General features: G+C 43.9%; 1 protein-coding gene across 5 annotated transcripts in view; it reads right to left on the bottom strand.

Moving 5' to 3' along the window:
• dennd3a (DENN/MADD domain containing 3a) overlaps positions 1 to 13461 on the bottom strand; it is a 44115-nt gene that overhangs the window by 18787 nt on the left and 11867 nt on the right. For 3 of the 5 annotated variants that reach the window (XM_065020337.1, XM_029662979.2, XM_029662984.2), the window contains exons 2-13: positions 9923 to 10345; positions 9307 to 9598; positions 8878 to 8993; positions 6541 to 6662; positions 6225 to 6336; positions 5896 to 6015; positions 5423 to 5641; positions 3634 to 3749; positions 1705 to 1860; positions 1095 to 1191; positions 850 to 953; positions 200 to 384 (exon numbers count right to left, since the gene is read on the bottom strand). In XM_065020337.1, the coding sequence (XP_064876409.1) occupies positions 200 to 384; positions 850 to 953; positions 1095 to 1191; positions 1705 to 1860; positions 3634 to 3749; positions 5423 to 5641; positions 5896 to 6015; positions 6225 to 6336; positions 6541 to 6662; positions 8878 to 8993; positions 9307 to 9598; positions 9923 to 10003 (1720 nt within the window). In that variant the 5' untranslated portion in view covers positions 10004 to 10345. The remainder of the gene's footprint in view (positions 1 to 199; positions 385 to 849; positions 954 to 1094; positions 1192 to 1704; positions 1861 to 3633; positions 3750 to 5422; positions 5642 to 5895; positions 6016 to 6224; positions 6337 to 6540; positions 6663 to 8877; positions 8994 to 9306; positions 9599 to 9922; positions 10346 to 13461) is intronic. The other 2 variants (XM_065020338.1, XM_065020339.1) reach the window with 2 other exon arrangements.

Below are 13461 nucleotides of genomic sequence, written 5' to 3'. Positions count from 1 at the left end.
CAAGTAGTACACTGGGTGGGGATTCCTAGAAGTTGGGAGAAATCAGCCAATTAATAAAATTGACAACGTTAAAATGCCCATGCCATCACAGACGCTATAATGGCACAGATACAAAGATGAGTCCTCTCTCTCTCTCTATGGCTTGTTGTTCACACGCGTAGCTGTCCACCTGAACCTACCGCTGTCCACCTGAACCTACCGCTGTCCACCTGTATGTTCTTGAAGGAGGTCTGCCTGAGGGGCCCCACCAGAGACCCCCCACTCTCCCCCAGGTTGGGCAGGCTGGCCCCCAGCCTCTTGCTGAGCCGGCTCTCTGGGCTGGTGTATTTACGGGCCAACTCCTGCATGGTGGGCCGCCGCGGAGACTCTGTCATGGACCTCAGCCTGGGGAAGAGGCCAGAGTTGGAGGGTGAAGTTGCCTCTAGATGCTGATCTTGGGTCAGTTTAGCATTTCCCAACTAATGGTAAAGGTTAGGGTTGGGGGAGGGGAAGCTGATCCTAGATCTGCACCTAGGGGAAATGTCACCCCGGAGCGAGGACAGACATCAGGGGAAAGGCTGTGCTTATACCAGGAAGGGAAGGACTTGGGATGTGCGTTTGAAGATACAGTACTGCAGTGTTTCCCAATCCTGGTCCTGGGGACCCAATGGGGTTTTTGTCTTTGCCGTAGCACTAACACACCTCTAAAGGGTGATGAGGTGTTGAATCAAGTTTGTTACTGCTAGAATATTTGTTATTTTTTTAACCAAATTGAAATCCTATTGAATCCAATTCCATTTGCAAGGTTAAAATAAACTCTTACTAGTTTAAAGGTAAATATTTATGCTACTCTCTCATCTTCCCTCTCACCTGTAAGCTTCTGTCCGAGTACTCAGCTCCATACGTGTGAATGCGTCCATCTTCCTGGTCAGACGATCCCGTAGGAATGAGTGGAAGATGTGTGTGTCCAACACCTGCAAAGATGACAAAATATACTGCATTCACTTTCAATTGGATCACATTCTGGACAGAAAATATTGCCCCAAATATTGTAGGTTAGAAGTCAACAGAGATTGACATCTCACTGGACAGACAGACCAGGATTTGTATCATACCTTCTTGTAAAATGGCTGGTCTGCTGTCTCTCTAGACCTAAGGAACTCTTCACTGTTGAAGACTCTGTGCTCATAGTTGAGGTGATCGTGGACTTCTCTGTCGTGGTGGTTGGGGTGTGGAGTATGGGGGGGTAATAATAACTAGATTAGCTTTCCTGTCCTGATATTTTACAGGATATTGCTGTGATTTTGCACAGGGAATTGCAATTGTATTGGTTGTAATAAAGCAAGATTTAATAGGATAACTAAGAGTGGTAGAATGTCACTATTTTCTAAATAGTTAATTTGATAATCAAAAGGCTTTGCTTGTGAGAGAAATAGGCATCTTTGGTCCAACCCAAAATGTATGACTAGATATGCTCAATGTGAGTCTCAATTATCAAAGTTACATAATTAAAGCATGTCAATTAGGTTATAATATTGTAACAACTATGTAATAATATAATAATCATGTACAGTATATTTTATGTCATGGTGAACGACGGTGAATAACAGTATATATTTGATGCCTTTTGTCTCTTGCTAGGCAGTCATTGTAATTAAGAATTTGTTCTAAATTGACCTGTCCGGTAAAATAAAGGTAAAATACAATTTTATAAATGATGCTGACCTGAAGATGTTGACGATGAGTTCCAGAGTGATGTTCTGGATGTGTGTGTTGAGTTTGCTCTGCCACTGCTTCCTCTGGGCCCTCCTCGCATTCACCTCTGTACTGTCCCCCAGGTGACACACCTCCAGGTCATAGTGCACCTGGAGACCCTCCACCCTGCACACACACCCACCCACACAGACACACTTAAATGGGGAGGGGTAACAAAACATTTTCCATTCCAATACTCGACTTGGTGAAATATTCTGAAAACATGTGGCACACTTATCTGCATAACATCCCTTCCCCTATTCATTACAATACACATTGTAATAAACTCAGCAAAAAAAGAAACGTCCCTTTTTCAGGACCCTGTCTTTTAAAGATAATTCATAAAAATCCAAATAACTACACACATCTTTATTGTAAAGGGTTTAAACACTGTTTCTGATGCTCAATATACCATAAACAATTAATTAACATGCAACTGTGGAACGGTTGTTAAGACATTACCAGCTTACAGACGGTAGGCAATTAAGGTCTCAGTTATGAAAACTTAGGACACTAAAGAGGTCTTTCTACTGACTCTGAAAAACACCAAAAGAAAGATGCCCAGGGTCCCTGCTCATCTGCGTGAAAGTGCCTTAGACATGCTGCAGGGGGGCATGAGGACTGCAGATGTGGTGAGGGCAATAAATTGCAATGTCCATACTCTGAGACGACTAACACAGCGCTACAGGGAGACAGGACGGACAGCTGATCATCCTCACAGTGTCAGACCACGTGTAACAACACCTGCACAGGATCGGTAAAGCCGAACATCACATCTGCGGGACAGGTACAGGATGGCAACAACAACTGCCCGAGTTACACTAGGAACGCACAATCCCTCCATCAGCGCTCAGACAGTCCGCAATAGACAGAGAGGCTGGACTGAGGGCTTGTAGGCCTTTTGTAAGGCAGGTCCTCACCAGACAACACCGGCAACAACGTCGCCTATGGGCACAAACCTACCGTCGCTGGACCAGACAGGACTGGCAATAGGTGGTCTTCTCTGAGGAGTCGTGGTTTCGTCTCACCAGGGGTGATGGTCGGATTCACGTTTATCGTCAAAGGAATGAGCGTTACACCGTGGCCTGTACTCTGGAGCGGGATCAATTTGGAGGTGGAGGATCCATCATGGTCACAGCATCATCGGATTGAGCTTGTTGTCATTGCCGACAATCTCAACGCTGTGCGTTACAGGGAAGACATCCTCCTCCCTCAGGTGGTACCCTTCCTGCAGGCTCATCCTAACATGACCCTCCAGCATGACAATGCCACCAGCCATACTGCTTGTTCGGTGCGTGATTTTCTGCAAGACAGGAATGTCAGTGTTCTGCCATGCCCAGCGAAGAGCCCGGATCTCAATCCCATTGAGCACGTCTGGGACATGTTGGATCGGAGGGTGAGGGCTAGGGCCATTCCCCAGAAATGTCTGGACTCTTGCAGGTGCCTTGGTGGAAGAGTGAGGTAACATCTCACAACAAGAACTGGCAAATCTGGTGCAGTCCATGAGGAGGAGATGCACTGCAGTACTTAATGCAGCTGGTGGCCACACCAGATACTGACTGTTACTTTTGATTTTGAAACCCCCTTTGGTCAGGGACACATTATTCAATTTCTGTTAGTCACATGTCTGTGGAACTTGTTGAATCTTATGCTCATATAAATATTTACACATGTTAAATTTGCTGAAAATAAATGCAGTTGACAGTGAGTTTCTTTTTTTGCCGAGTTTATCTTAGGACAGCAGAATAACTGTGAGTCTTGTCCTCTAGGTAAAATTCATTAGGCACCAAACGAAAGAAAACAGACTGAAACGGGGAGGGACATGCCGAACAGTCCAATAAGAAAAGTTTTGCAACGTCGAGCCCTAATGAACACTCCCCAGATGGTCTCCTATCCTACCGTGTTATAAAACACTCTGCGGCCGCCAGCGGGACATCGGGCAGGTCAATCCCATCAGACCAGGAAGACGACACGGTCCCATCATCAATATTAACCAGGATCAGATCATCCGTTTCCTGTCATGTAGGGAAAACACAGAAATAAACACAACACAGTAATACACAACACTGCCCCTCTTAGAGAATACTGTGTGACGGAGGAGAACAAAGGATTAGGGACAAGTCAAGTGGATAAGCTAAAATTAACTTGACTCTTAACGCCTGTATTTTATGTTAGTTAGGACATTGAACCTCATGATCCTCTATACCGTGTAAGCAAGTGGAAACTGAAAATAAATTATACATCTTAATAAAGCATGATAAATGTGGGTATTAAATAAGAAATAAATCACTGATGCCAGAAAAATTCAGACTGAGAAGTGTAAACATTCTCCACTATGGTACGAGTGCTCCTTACCGCGGCTACCTCCTTGTAGTGGTGCAGGTGGCAGACCATGAGGTAAGGGAAGGCAAAAGAAAATGTACTTTATTGTCCATCAACTTACAGAGAACAGAAATGTGTCTTTATGCTCAACCCAACCCCCAGAGACACACACCTATGAGGGGCTGGGAAAATGAGTCAGCCACAGTGCAGTGCCCCTGGAGCAGTTCTAGGTGGTTAAATGCCTTGCTCAAGACCCACTTCTCTAATCACTAGGCTACCTGCCGCCCCAGGTAGAAGTCACCTCCACCACCACTTTAAACACCACCACTTTAACCTCTGGGGTAGGGGGCAGTATTTTGACATCCGGATGAAAAGCGTGCCCAAAGTAAACTACCTGCTATTCAGGCCCAGAAGCTAGGATATGCATATAATTGGTAGATTTAGAGAGAAAACACTCTAAAGTTTCTAAAACTGTTAAATTATGTCTCTGAGTATAACAGAACTGATATGGCAGGCGAAACCCCGAGGACAAACCCCCCCCATAAATAAATAAATTCAGCCTACTACTATTATCAATGGTTATCACTTTTATTATAAGGCTAAATCCTCCCAGATTGCAGTTCCTAGGGCTTCCATTTTTCTCAGGTAAAGACAATAACGATACTCTGTCGTAAATTCTATAGTTTATTTACGTATTAGGGTACCTAAGGTTTGATTATAAACGTTGTTTGACTTGTTTGGAAAAGTTTATTAGTAACATTTGGGATTAATTTTGTATGAATTTTGATGGAGGGAAACTGGGTGGATTATTGACTGAAGCGCGCCAGCTAAACTGAGTTATTATGGCTATAAAGAAGGACATTATCGAACAAAAGGACCATTTGTGATATAACTGGGACCCTTTGGACTGCCAACAGGCATTTTTTATATTGCTATTTCTGACTTTCGTGTTGCACCTGCCTGGTTGAAATATGGTTTTCATGAGTTTGAATGAGTGGCGCTGTCCGCATATAATCGCATGGTTTGCTTTCGCCTTAAAGCCTTTCTGAAATCTGACACAGCGGCTGGACGAACAAGAAGTGAAGCTTTATTTTGATGTATTAAACTTGTGATTTTATGAAAGCTTTATTTTGATGTAATTTAATGAAAGTTAAATATTTATAATACTGTAGTTTGAATTTTGCGCTCTGCAATTCCACCGGATGTTGGCCAGGTGGGACGCTACTGTCCCACCTGCCCATAAGAAGTTAACCACCACCACTTTAACCATCATTATAGTGATAACTGTCACAGTAACCATCTCTATAACTATCACTATCGGATTACACCATTCTAGCATGGCCATGTAGTGAAAATCCATCCTTACCGCAGCCACCTCTTCATAGTGGTGCAGATGACAGCCCATGAGGTAGGCGGTGGGCGCCATGAGGAAGTCCAGCATCTGGCGTGAGAGGATGGGCACGAAAGGGTGCTGCCACACCAGGGGGTGGATGAAGAGCATCAGGCTCTCTGCCAGCAGGGTGAGCCGGGCCCAGTCACAGGACAACAGTACTACCCTCTGCTCTATCAACAGGCTGGTAATGATCTGAAGAGCAGAGGCACCAGCACATGCCCGCAGGCACACACACACGGCTACATTGATATAGAGATATACACGTCTTTTACCAATCAAAACAGGTTGACAGAAACATACTGTATATTTGCACATAATCCCATTTCCAGTCTTCCACAGTAGACTTTCTTTAACTGCATTGAAAGAACAGATTGTGTAGTGGGTTAGGCAGTTTAGTAGAAATACAATCAGGCTGTGTGGGACAGCTATGTACTGTCTGTCCTCACTTGGAGGAGCTGTCGGGGTCTAAAGCACAGGAAAGGCAGATGGAGGTCTAGGTCAACAGCCGGCCGGTCCTTATCCTCCCGGGAGGGAAGCCCAATCTGGAGAGGCCTGAGGTTAAAGACCTGGGACAGGACAGAGGAACAACATAGACCACCAACAACAGATATTATCCTGCTGGAACATTACCAACATAACATATGACAATAGAAGAGAGAAACATGATGTGGTCCTGTATGGCTCAGTTGGTAAAGCATGGCACTAAATGGCATATAGTACAGTTTAATAATGCACATATATCAAAGCGAGATGCAGAGAAAAACAGTTGGCTCACCACATGAAGTTGCCCAGGTGGGGGAATGGGCACCAGCGCCAGCTTGGCTGAAAACTCCTTCACCCTCTCCTCAAAGTCCCCCATCCAGCTGGGCTTGAGCTGGGTCAAGAGACTGGGAGGGACGCCGTTCAGTAAAAATATTAACATAAAAAAGGTCAATAGGTGCCTAAGATGAGTAAACTGATCATTGACACATAATGATGGCCCAAGTCTGGCTGGATTTAGTTTGATATGTACTGTTTGGTATTCTCTTCCGGTATTTACTTGAACGAACACAAAGACCTAGAGGAGTAGGAGAACAGTGAATTGTTCTCACCATGACAGGCAGTCCCGGAGAGCGTTGTAGTAAGGATATTTAGAGATTACACAGATGCCGTATGCCGTGTAGAGACGGGACGACTTGGAGGACGACGGGTGGCCATTTTGGTGCCCAACATCCTGAAAAAAATGGGAAGCAAACAACCAATCAGTGACCAATGACCAGATGAGGATCTCTGGAATGGTGAAATTACTGTAGGTATACTATGTCATGTGTCCTTCTAAACCAGGGGTGTCAAACTCATTCCATGGAAGGCCTAGTGTCTGCAGGTCTTTGGTTTTTCCTTTTAATTAAGACCAAGACAACCAGGTGAGGAGAGTTCCTTACTAATTAGTGACCTTATTTCATCAATCAGGTACAAGGGAAGAGTGAAAACCCGCAGACACTCGGCCCTCCGTGGAATGAGTTTAACATGTGTTCTAAACAATAGACAGACAGGTAATACACATACCTGCATTTTTAGTGCAGGATGGCATTTATTGGGATGACTCATGTACTGGAGGCAGCTCTGCAGGGTAGTCACTAGCTGGCACAGCCACAAAGTCATTAAATCGGATTTTAAAACTTCTTTGGGATAGGGGGCAGCATTTTCACTTTTGGATGAATAGCGTGCCCAGAGTAAACTGCCTCCTACTCAGTCCCAGATGCTAATATATGCATATTATTATTAGTATTGGATTATTAGTATTAGTATAGAAAACACTCTGAAGTTTCTAAAACTGTTTGAATTATGTCTGTGAGTATAACAGAACTCATATGGCAGGCAAAAACCTGAGAAAGAAATCCAAACAGGAAGTAGGAAATATGAGGTTTGTCATTTTTTAACTCAGCCCCTATCGAATACACAGTGGGAAATGGGTCATGTTGTACTTCCTAAGGCTTCCACTAGATGTCAACACTCTTTAGAATGTTGTTTCAGGCTTCTACTGTGAAAGGGGGCCGAATGAGAGGGGAATGAGTCAGAGGTCTGGCAGCAGCCTCGATCTCAGTCACGCGCATTCACATGAGGTAGCTCTCGTTTCATTGCTTTTCTACAGACAATGGAATTCTCCGGTTGTCACATTGAGCATTTATGATAAAAACATCCTAAAGATTGATTCTATACAAAGTTTGATACGTTTCTTCGACCAGTAATATAACTTTTTGAACTTTTTGTCCGACGTTCGGCTGGACCTGAACATGCGTTTGGATTTGTTTACCAAACGCCCTAACAAAAGAAGCTATTTGGTCATGAATTATTAACTTTATCGAACAAATCAAACATTTATTGTGGAACTGGGATTCCTGGGAGTGCATTCTGATGAAGATCATAGAAGGTAAGTGAATATTTATAATGCTATTTCTGACTTCTGTTGACTGCGCATCATGGTGGATATTTCTTGTGGCTGGTTTGGGCTCTGAGCTCCGTACTCAGATTATTGCATGGTATGCTTTTTCATATTTAAAAAAAAAATCTGACACAGCGGTTGCATTAACCTCTTGAAGCTAGGGGGCACTATTTTTAGGTTTGGAAAAATAACGTTCCCAAAGTAAACGGCCTATTTCTCAGGACCAGATGCTAGAATATGCATATAATTGACAGATTAGGATAGAAAACACTCTAAAGTGTCCAAAACTGTCAAAATATTGTCTGTGAGTATAACAGAACTGATATTGCAGGCGAAACACTGAGAAAAATCTAACCAGGAAGTGGCTTCTACATGTTCCATAGCCTCCCATTGCTCCATTTAAAAGGGATATCAACCATATTCCTTTTCCTATCGCTTCCTCAAGGTGTCAGTCTTCAGACATAGTTTCAGGCTTTTATTTTGAAGAATGAGCGTGAACGACCACATTGCGTAAGTGGACAGGTGGAGGCTCTCAGAGTGAATTGTGTGAAAAAGAGAAAGGTGGCCATTGTTATCTCCGGTCCTAGTGAAAAGCCAACTGTCCCGGTTGATATATTATCGAATAGATATTTGAAAAACACCCCGAGGATTGATTATAAAAAACGTCTGACATGTTTCTGTGGACATTATGGATATAATTTGGAATTTTTGTCTGGCAAAGTGGAAATCTCTCAGCTCTGCCTCCAGGACAAGATTCATCCCAATAAATGTCAACCTGCATTTTAAGTAGACTTCTAACTCAGCAGTGAACAGGAAACCTGTCCATAAAAGGCTTCAGATGTCCATGTTTGTAATCAATCCATCTTTTGATTATCTAAATCTAGCTAATATAGGCTACATACCCAGGTAATGTAACAGTAAGCCCCTTTGTTTAAACAATTTTCTTTCCAAGAATCCAAAGCATTCCAGTTGGCATGAATAAAGCTCAGCTGGTGAGCCGTCTCACCTGTATAGGCCTGTAGTACTGCACCACTACAGCATGTGTCCTGTTCCCAAAGACATCAGTAAACACCAGGTAATGGTACGAGTCTTCTCTCTGCTCGCTGGCTATCTGAAGACCACCTGGTCAATGGAAGAATACCGACAAGGTCTCATATAAGCATGACAAGAGGAATCACATCACTGCTTCATATACAGTTGTGTGTGATAATCAGAACATAGATAATCAGCTCATAGTGTATGTGCCGTGTTTTGTCCTAATTTGATGGATTTAATTTACTAGACAGGGATATCGTACAGTAATCAACATCTCAATACTAAAGGTATATGGGATTTAGCTAGACAGCTAGTTTTCATCCATCCTTGTCTAGCTATTTCACTATCATGATTCTAGTTTGAATCAAAACGGCGACTTCTCGACATCACGCTGTGTCACCTGGGAAGCAGAGTTGAGGCAGGGCGATGAGGTCCAGGTCCTTGGGGACACTGATGTCCTCTGTGGTGGTGCCGCCTCCATCGCTACTCTTGGCTGTCTCTCCGTTAGCTATTCCAGCCCTCTCCTTCTTCTTCTTGATGAAGGAGCGCCTCCTCTGGACCCTGCTGAAGGCCGGGGCATGACCATTGGTCTCGCTACTCGCACTCTCCTTGGTCACAAAAGGTGGGGCGTGAACCTGTAGTACCTCTGCCCCCAACAGGGGAAGCTCTTTGATTTTGCCCTGTTGATGGGACTGGCAGGAAGTGGAAACATTTTCAATATGTAACATGCGGTACAAAACATACATAGACCTACATATGATGTGTATAAGTATGTTTCTTACATTTACTTTAAGGGACTTGCTCAAGGACACCGGCAGATTTTTCACCTAGTCGGCTCAGGGATTCAAACCAGCAACCTTGCGGTTACTGGCCCAATGCTCTTAACCACTATTCCACAGTGTTCTTATTGATATGATGTGGTGGTAGCCTAAGCCCACAATAACCAATGTGTTGCAAAAACAACAGTGTATGTCCCCACCATGTATCAGTCCATTGATTGAGTCAGCAGTACCTACCTGATGGACTTCCCTGAGTTTATCGTTGGCTGCTCCAACCACTACACAAGCCTCCAGCAGTCCAGAGGGAATATCTGCCATCAGAGCCTAGACAACAGCAGAGCCGGCCAGATACCACAGAGTGTGTGTCTACCAAGCTGTCTGGTTACAGCATTGTCTTCTGTTTGGAGTCCAACAGGTGGCGTCACTCCTTCGTAACACTCCTCCTATATAACGTAAGATCAACCGAGTGTGGACAGAGTCACACCATCTGACGTGAAGCAATGGTGTCTGTCTACAGTCCATACATCCAGACTAGAGTCAGAATGCTAGGCGTCCTGCTTCTTCCACCTCTTTCTTCACCTTCACAGGACCCATCTGGATCAGAACCACCTAGAGAAAAAGGCCCATCTCAGTAGAATCATCCAGACCATGACCTCAGGTCTAAGAAATGACAGACAGACATGAGTCAGTTAGGTTAGTTATTCTATAAGCCACTGAGATGCTTGCCTGCCGGCCTGGCAGTCGCTACACTCCCCCAAACACATTGTCATCCCACCAGATGTTGGGGCCTGATCACTCAGGCAGATAACCACAAACACATCCTTAAAATGTTTCAAATGCATCTGAAGCCCAGGGGAGAAAATCAAGAAACAGTTGTTACCGTAACTTGACAAAAGATTCATCTGAAAGTCTAAACCTGATAGTTCCCGTAAATGCAAACCAGAGCTGTTTAGAGTTTAACCTCAAACTACCCAAGAAAGTGTTTCCCAAACTCTGTCCTCAGGACCACATTTTGTTTTTTTCCCTAAGCACTACAGACCAGATTCAAGCTTGATGATTTAAATCAGTTGTGTAATGTTAGGGCAAAAAAATAAAACGTGCACCCCTTGGGGCCCTGAGGACAGAGTTTGGGAAACGCTGACCTAAGACATGTTTTCCTCATATCTTCGCCTACCTATTTTCCTCTGCTGTTGGCTATGGTAGAGAAGAGATAGGCCTTCACTGATGACTCACGGATGTAGGTTACACAAAGGAGCCATTCTAGGAGTGAAGATTTCTAGGTATAGTTTTTCCTCAGAACAAATAACCGACGTTACACATTCCTCTGCGGACTGTGTTTCGAAGCCTCAGATGGTGAATTACAATCTGTCTGCATTCTTCTGTCCACATGAAGATGTCAGACATATATAGCCTACATCAGTTATTCACACAGTGTACAAAACAGCGTTCCACAGGAATACAGGCCCATGTTGACTCCAATGCTTCCCACAGTTGTGTCAAGTTTGCTGGATGTCCTTTGGGTGGTGGACCACTTTTGATACTATCCTGTTGCCTAGTCCCCTTACCCCTAAACATATCTACCACCATCACTCCAGTATCTCTGCACATGTAATCATTGTATTGGAACTGACAAATATTTCCTGTACAGCAATTTATTTCACCTTTATTTAACCAGGTAGGCCAGTTGAGAACAAGTTCTCATTTACAACTGCGACCTGGCCAAGATAAAGAAAAGCAGTGTGACACAACCACAGAGTTACACATGGAGTAAACAAACAGTCAATAATACAATAGAGAAAGTCTATATACAGTGTGTGCAAATGAGGTAGGATAAGGGGGGTGAGGTAATAAATAGGCTATAGTGGCGAAATTATTACAGTATGGCAAATTAAACACTGGGGTGCAAAGGAGCAAAATAAATAACCAATATGGTGATGAGGAAGATGGATGGGCTATTTATAAATTGGCTATGTACAAGTGCAGTAATCTGTGAGCTGCTCTAACAGCTGGTGCTTAAAACTAGTGAGGGAGATATTTGCAGTTCGTTCCAGTCATTGGCAGCAGAGAACTGAAAGGAAAGGCGACCAAAGGAGGAATTGGATTTCGGGGTGAGCAGTGAAATATACCTGCTGGAGCGCATGCTGTGGGTGGTTGCTGCTATGGTGACCAGTGAGCTGAGATAAGGCCGGGCTTTACTTAGCAACGACTTCTAGATGACCTGGAGCCAGTGGGTTTGGCGATGGATATGAAGCGGAGGGCCAGCCAATGAGAGCGTACAGGTGGCAGTGGTGGGTAGTATATGGGGCTTTGATGACAAAACGGATGGCACTGATAGACTGCATTCAATTAGCTGAGTAGTGTTGGAGGCTATTTTGTAAATGACATCGCCGAAGTCAAGGATCGGTTAGGATAGTCAGTTTTATTAGGGCCTTTCCTTCCAGTTCTCTGCTGCCAATGACTGGAACGAACTGCAAAAATAACTAAAGCTGGAGACCCATATTTGGGTCTGGGGAGGCAGGGTAGCCTAGTGGTTAGAGCGTTGGACTAGTAACCGAAAGGTTGCAAGTTCGAATCCCCGAGCTGACAAGGTACAAATCTGTCGTTCTGCCCCTGAACAGGCAGTTAACCCACTGTTCCTAGGCCGTCATTGAAAATAAGAATTTGTTCTTAACTGACTTGCCTAGTAAAATAAAATTTAAAAAAAAATATCTCCCACACTAACTTCAAGCACCAGCTGTCAGAGCAGCTCACAGATCATTGCACCTGTACATAGCCCATCCAACTACCTCATCCCCATACTGTATTTATTTATTTATTTCTCTCCTTTGCACCCCAGTATCTCTACTTGCACATTCATCTTCTGCACATCACTCTTAATTGTTATATCGTAAATACCTCGCCACTATGGCCTATTTTATTGCCTTACCTCCCATATCTTACCTCATTTGCACACACACACACACTTTTTTTCTACTATATTATTGACTGTGTGTTTATGCCATGTTTGTGTCGCACTGCTCTGCTTTATCTTGGCCAGGTTGCAGTTGTAAATGAGAACTTAGAGACTAGTCAGGATGGAGGGAAAGGTGAACGGAGCAAAGTACAGAGATCGTTGATGAAAACCTGCTCCAGAGCACACAAGACCTCAGACTGGGGGTGAAGGTTCATCTTCCAACAGGACAATCCCAAGCACATAGACAAGACAACGCACGAGTGGCTTAAGAACAAGTCTCTGACTGTCCTTGAGTGTCCAGCCAGAGCCCGGATTTGAAACCGATTGAACATCTCTGGAGAGACCTGAAAATAGCTGTGCAGTGACGCTCCCCATCCAACCTGACATCTCTGCAGATCCTCTCAAGCTAAGAATGGGAGAAACTCCCTAAATACAGGTGTGCAAAGGTTGTAGCGTCATACTCAAGAAGATTTGAGGTTGTAATTGCTGCCATAAGGTACTTCAACAAAGTACTGAGTAAAGGGTCGGAATACCTATGTAATACCTATTGGGGCGGCAGGGTAGCCTAGTGGTTAGAGCATTGGACAAGTAACCGGAAGGTTGCAAGTTCAAATCCCCAAGCTGACAAGGTACAAATCTGTCGTTCTGCCCCTGAACAGGCCCACTGTTCGTAGGCTGTCATTGAAAATAACAAGTTGTTCTTAACTGACTTGCCTAGTTAAATAAAGGTAAAATAACATTACGGGTATTGTGTGTAGATTAATAAAACACATGAAATCAGTTTTAGAATAAGGCTGTAACGCAACAAAATTTGAAAAAAATA

Source organism: Oncorhynchus nerka, linkage group LG7, assembly GCF_034236695.1.
Source record: "Oncorhynchus nerka isolate Pitt River linkage group LG7, Oner_Uvic_2.0, whole genome shotgun sequence".
NCBI classification, from domain to species: Eukaryota; Metazoa; Chordata; class Actinopteri; order Salmoniformes; family Salmonidae; genus Oncorhynchus; species Oncorhynchus nerka.
This window is presented reverse-complemented; position numbering and strand designations above follow the sequence as displayed.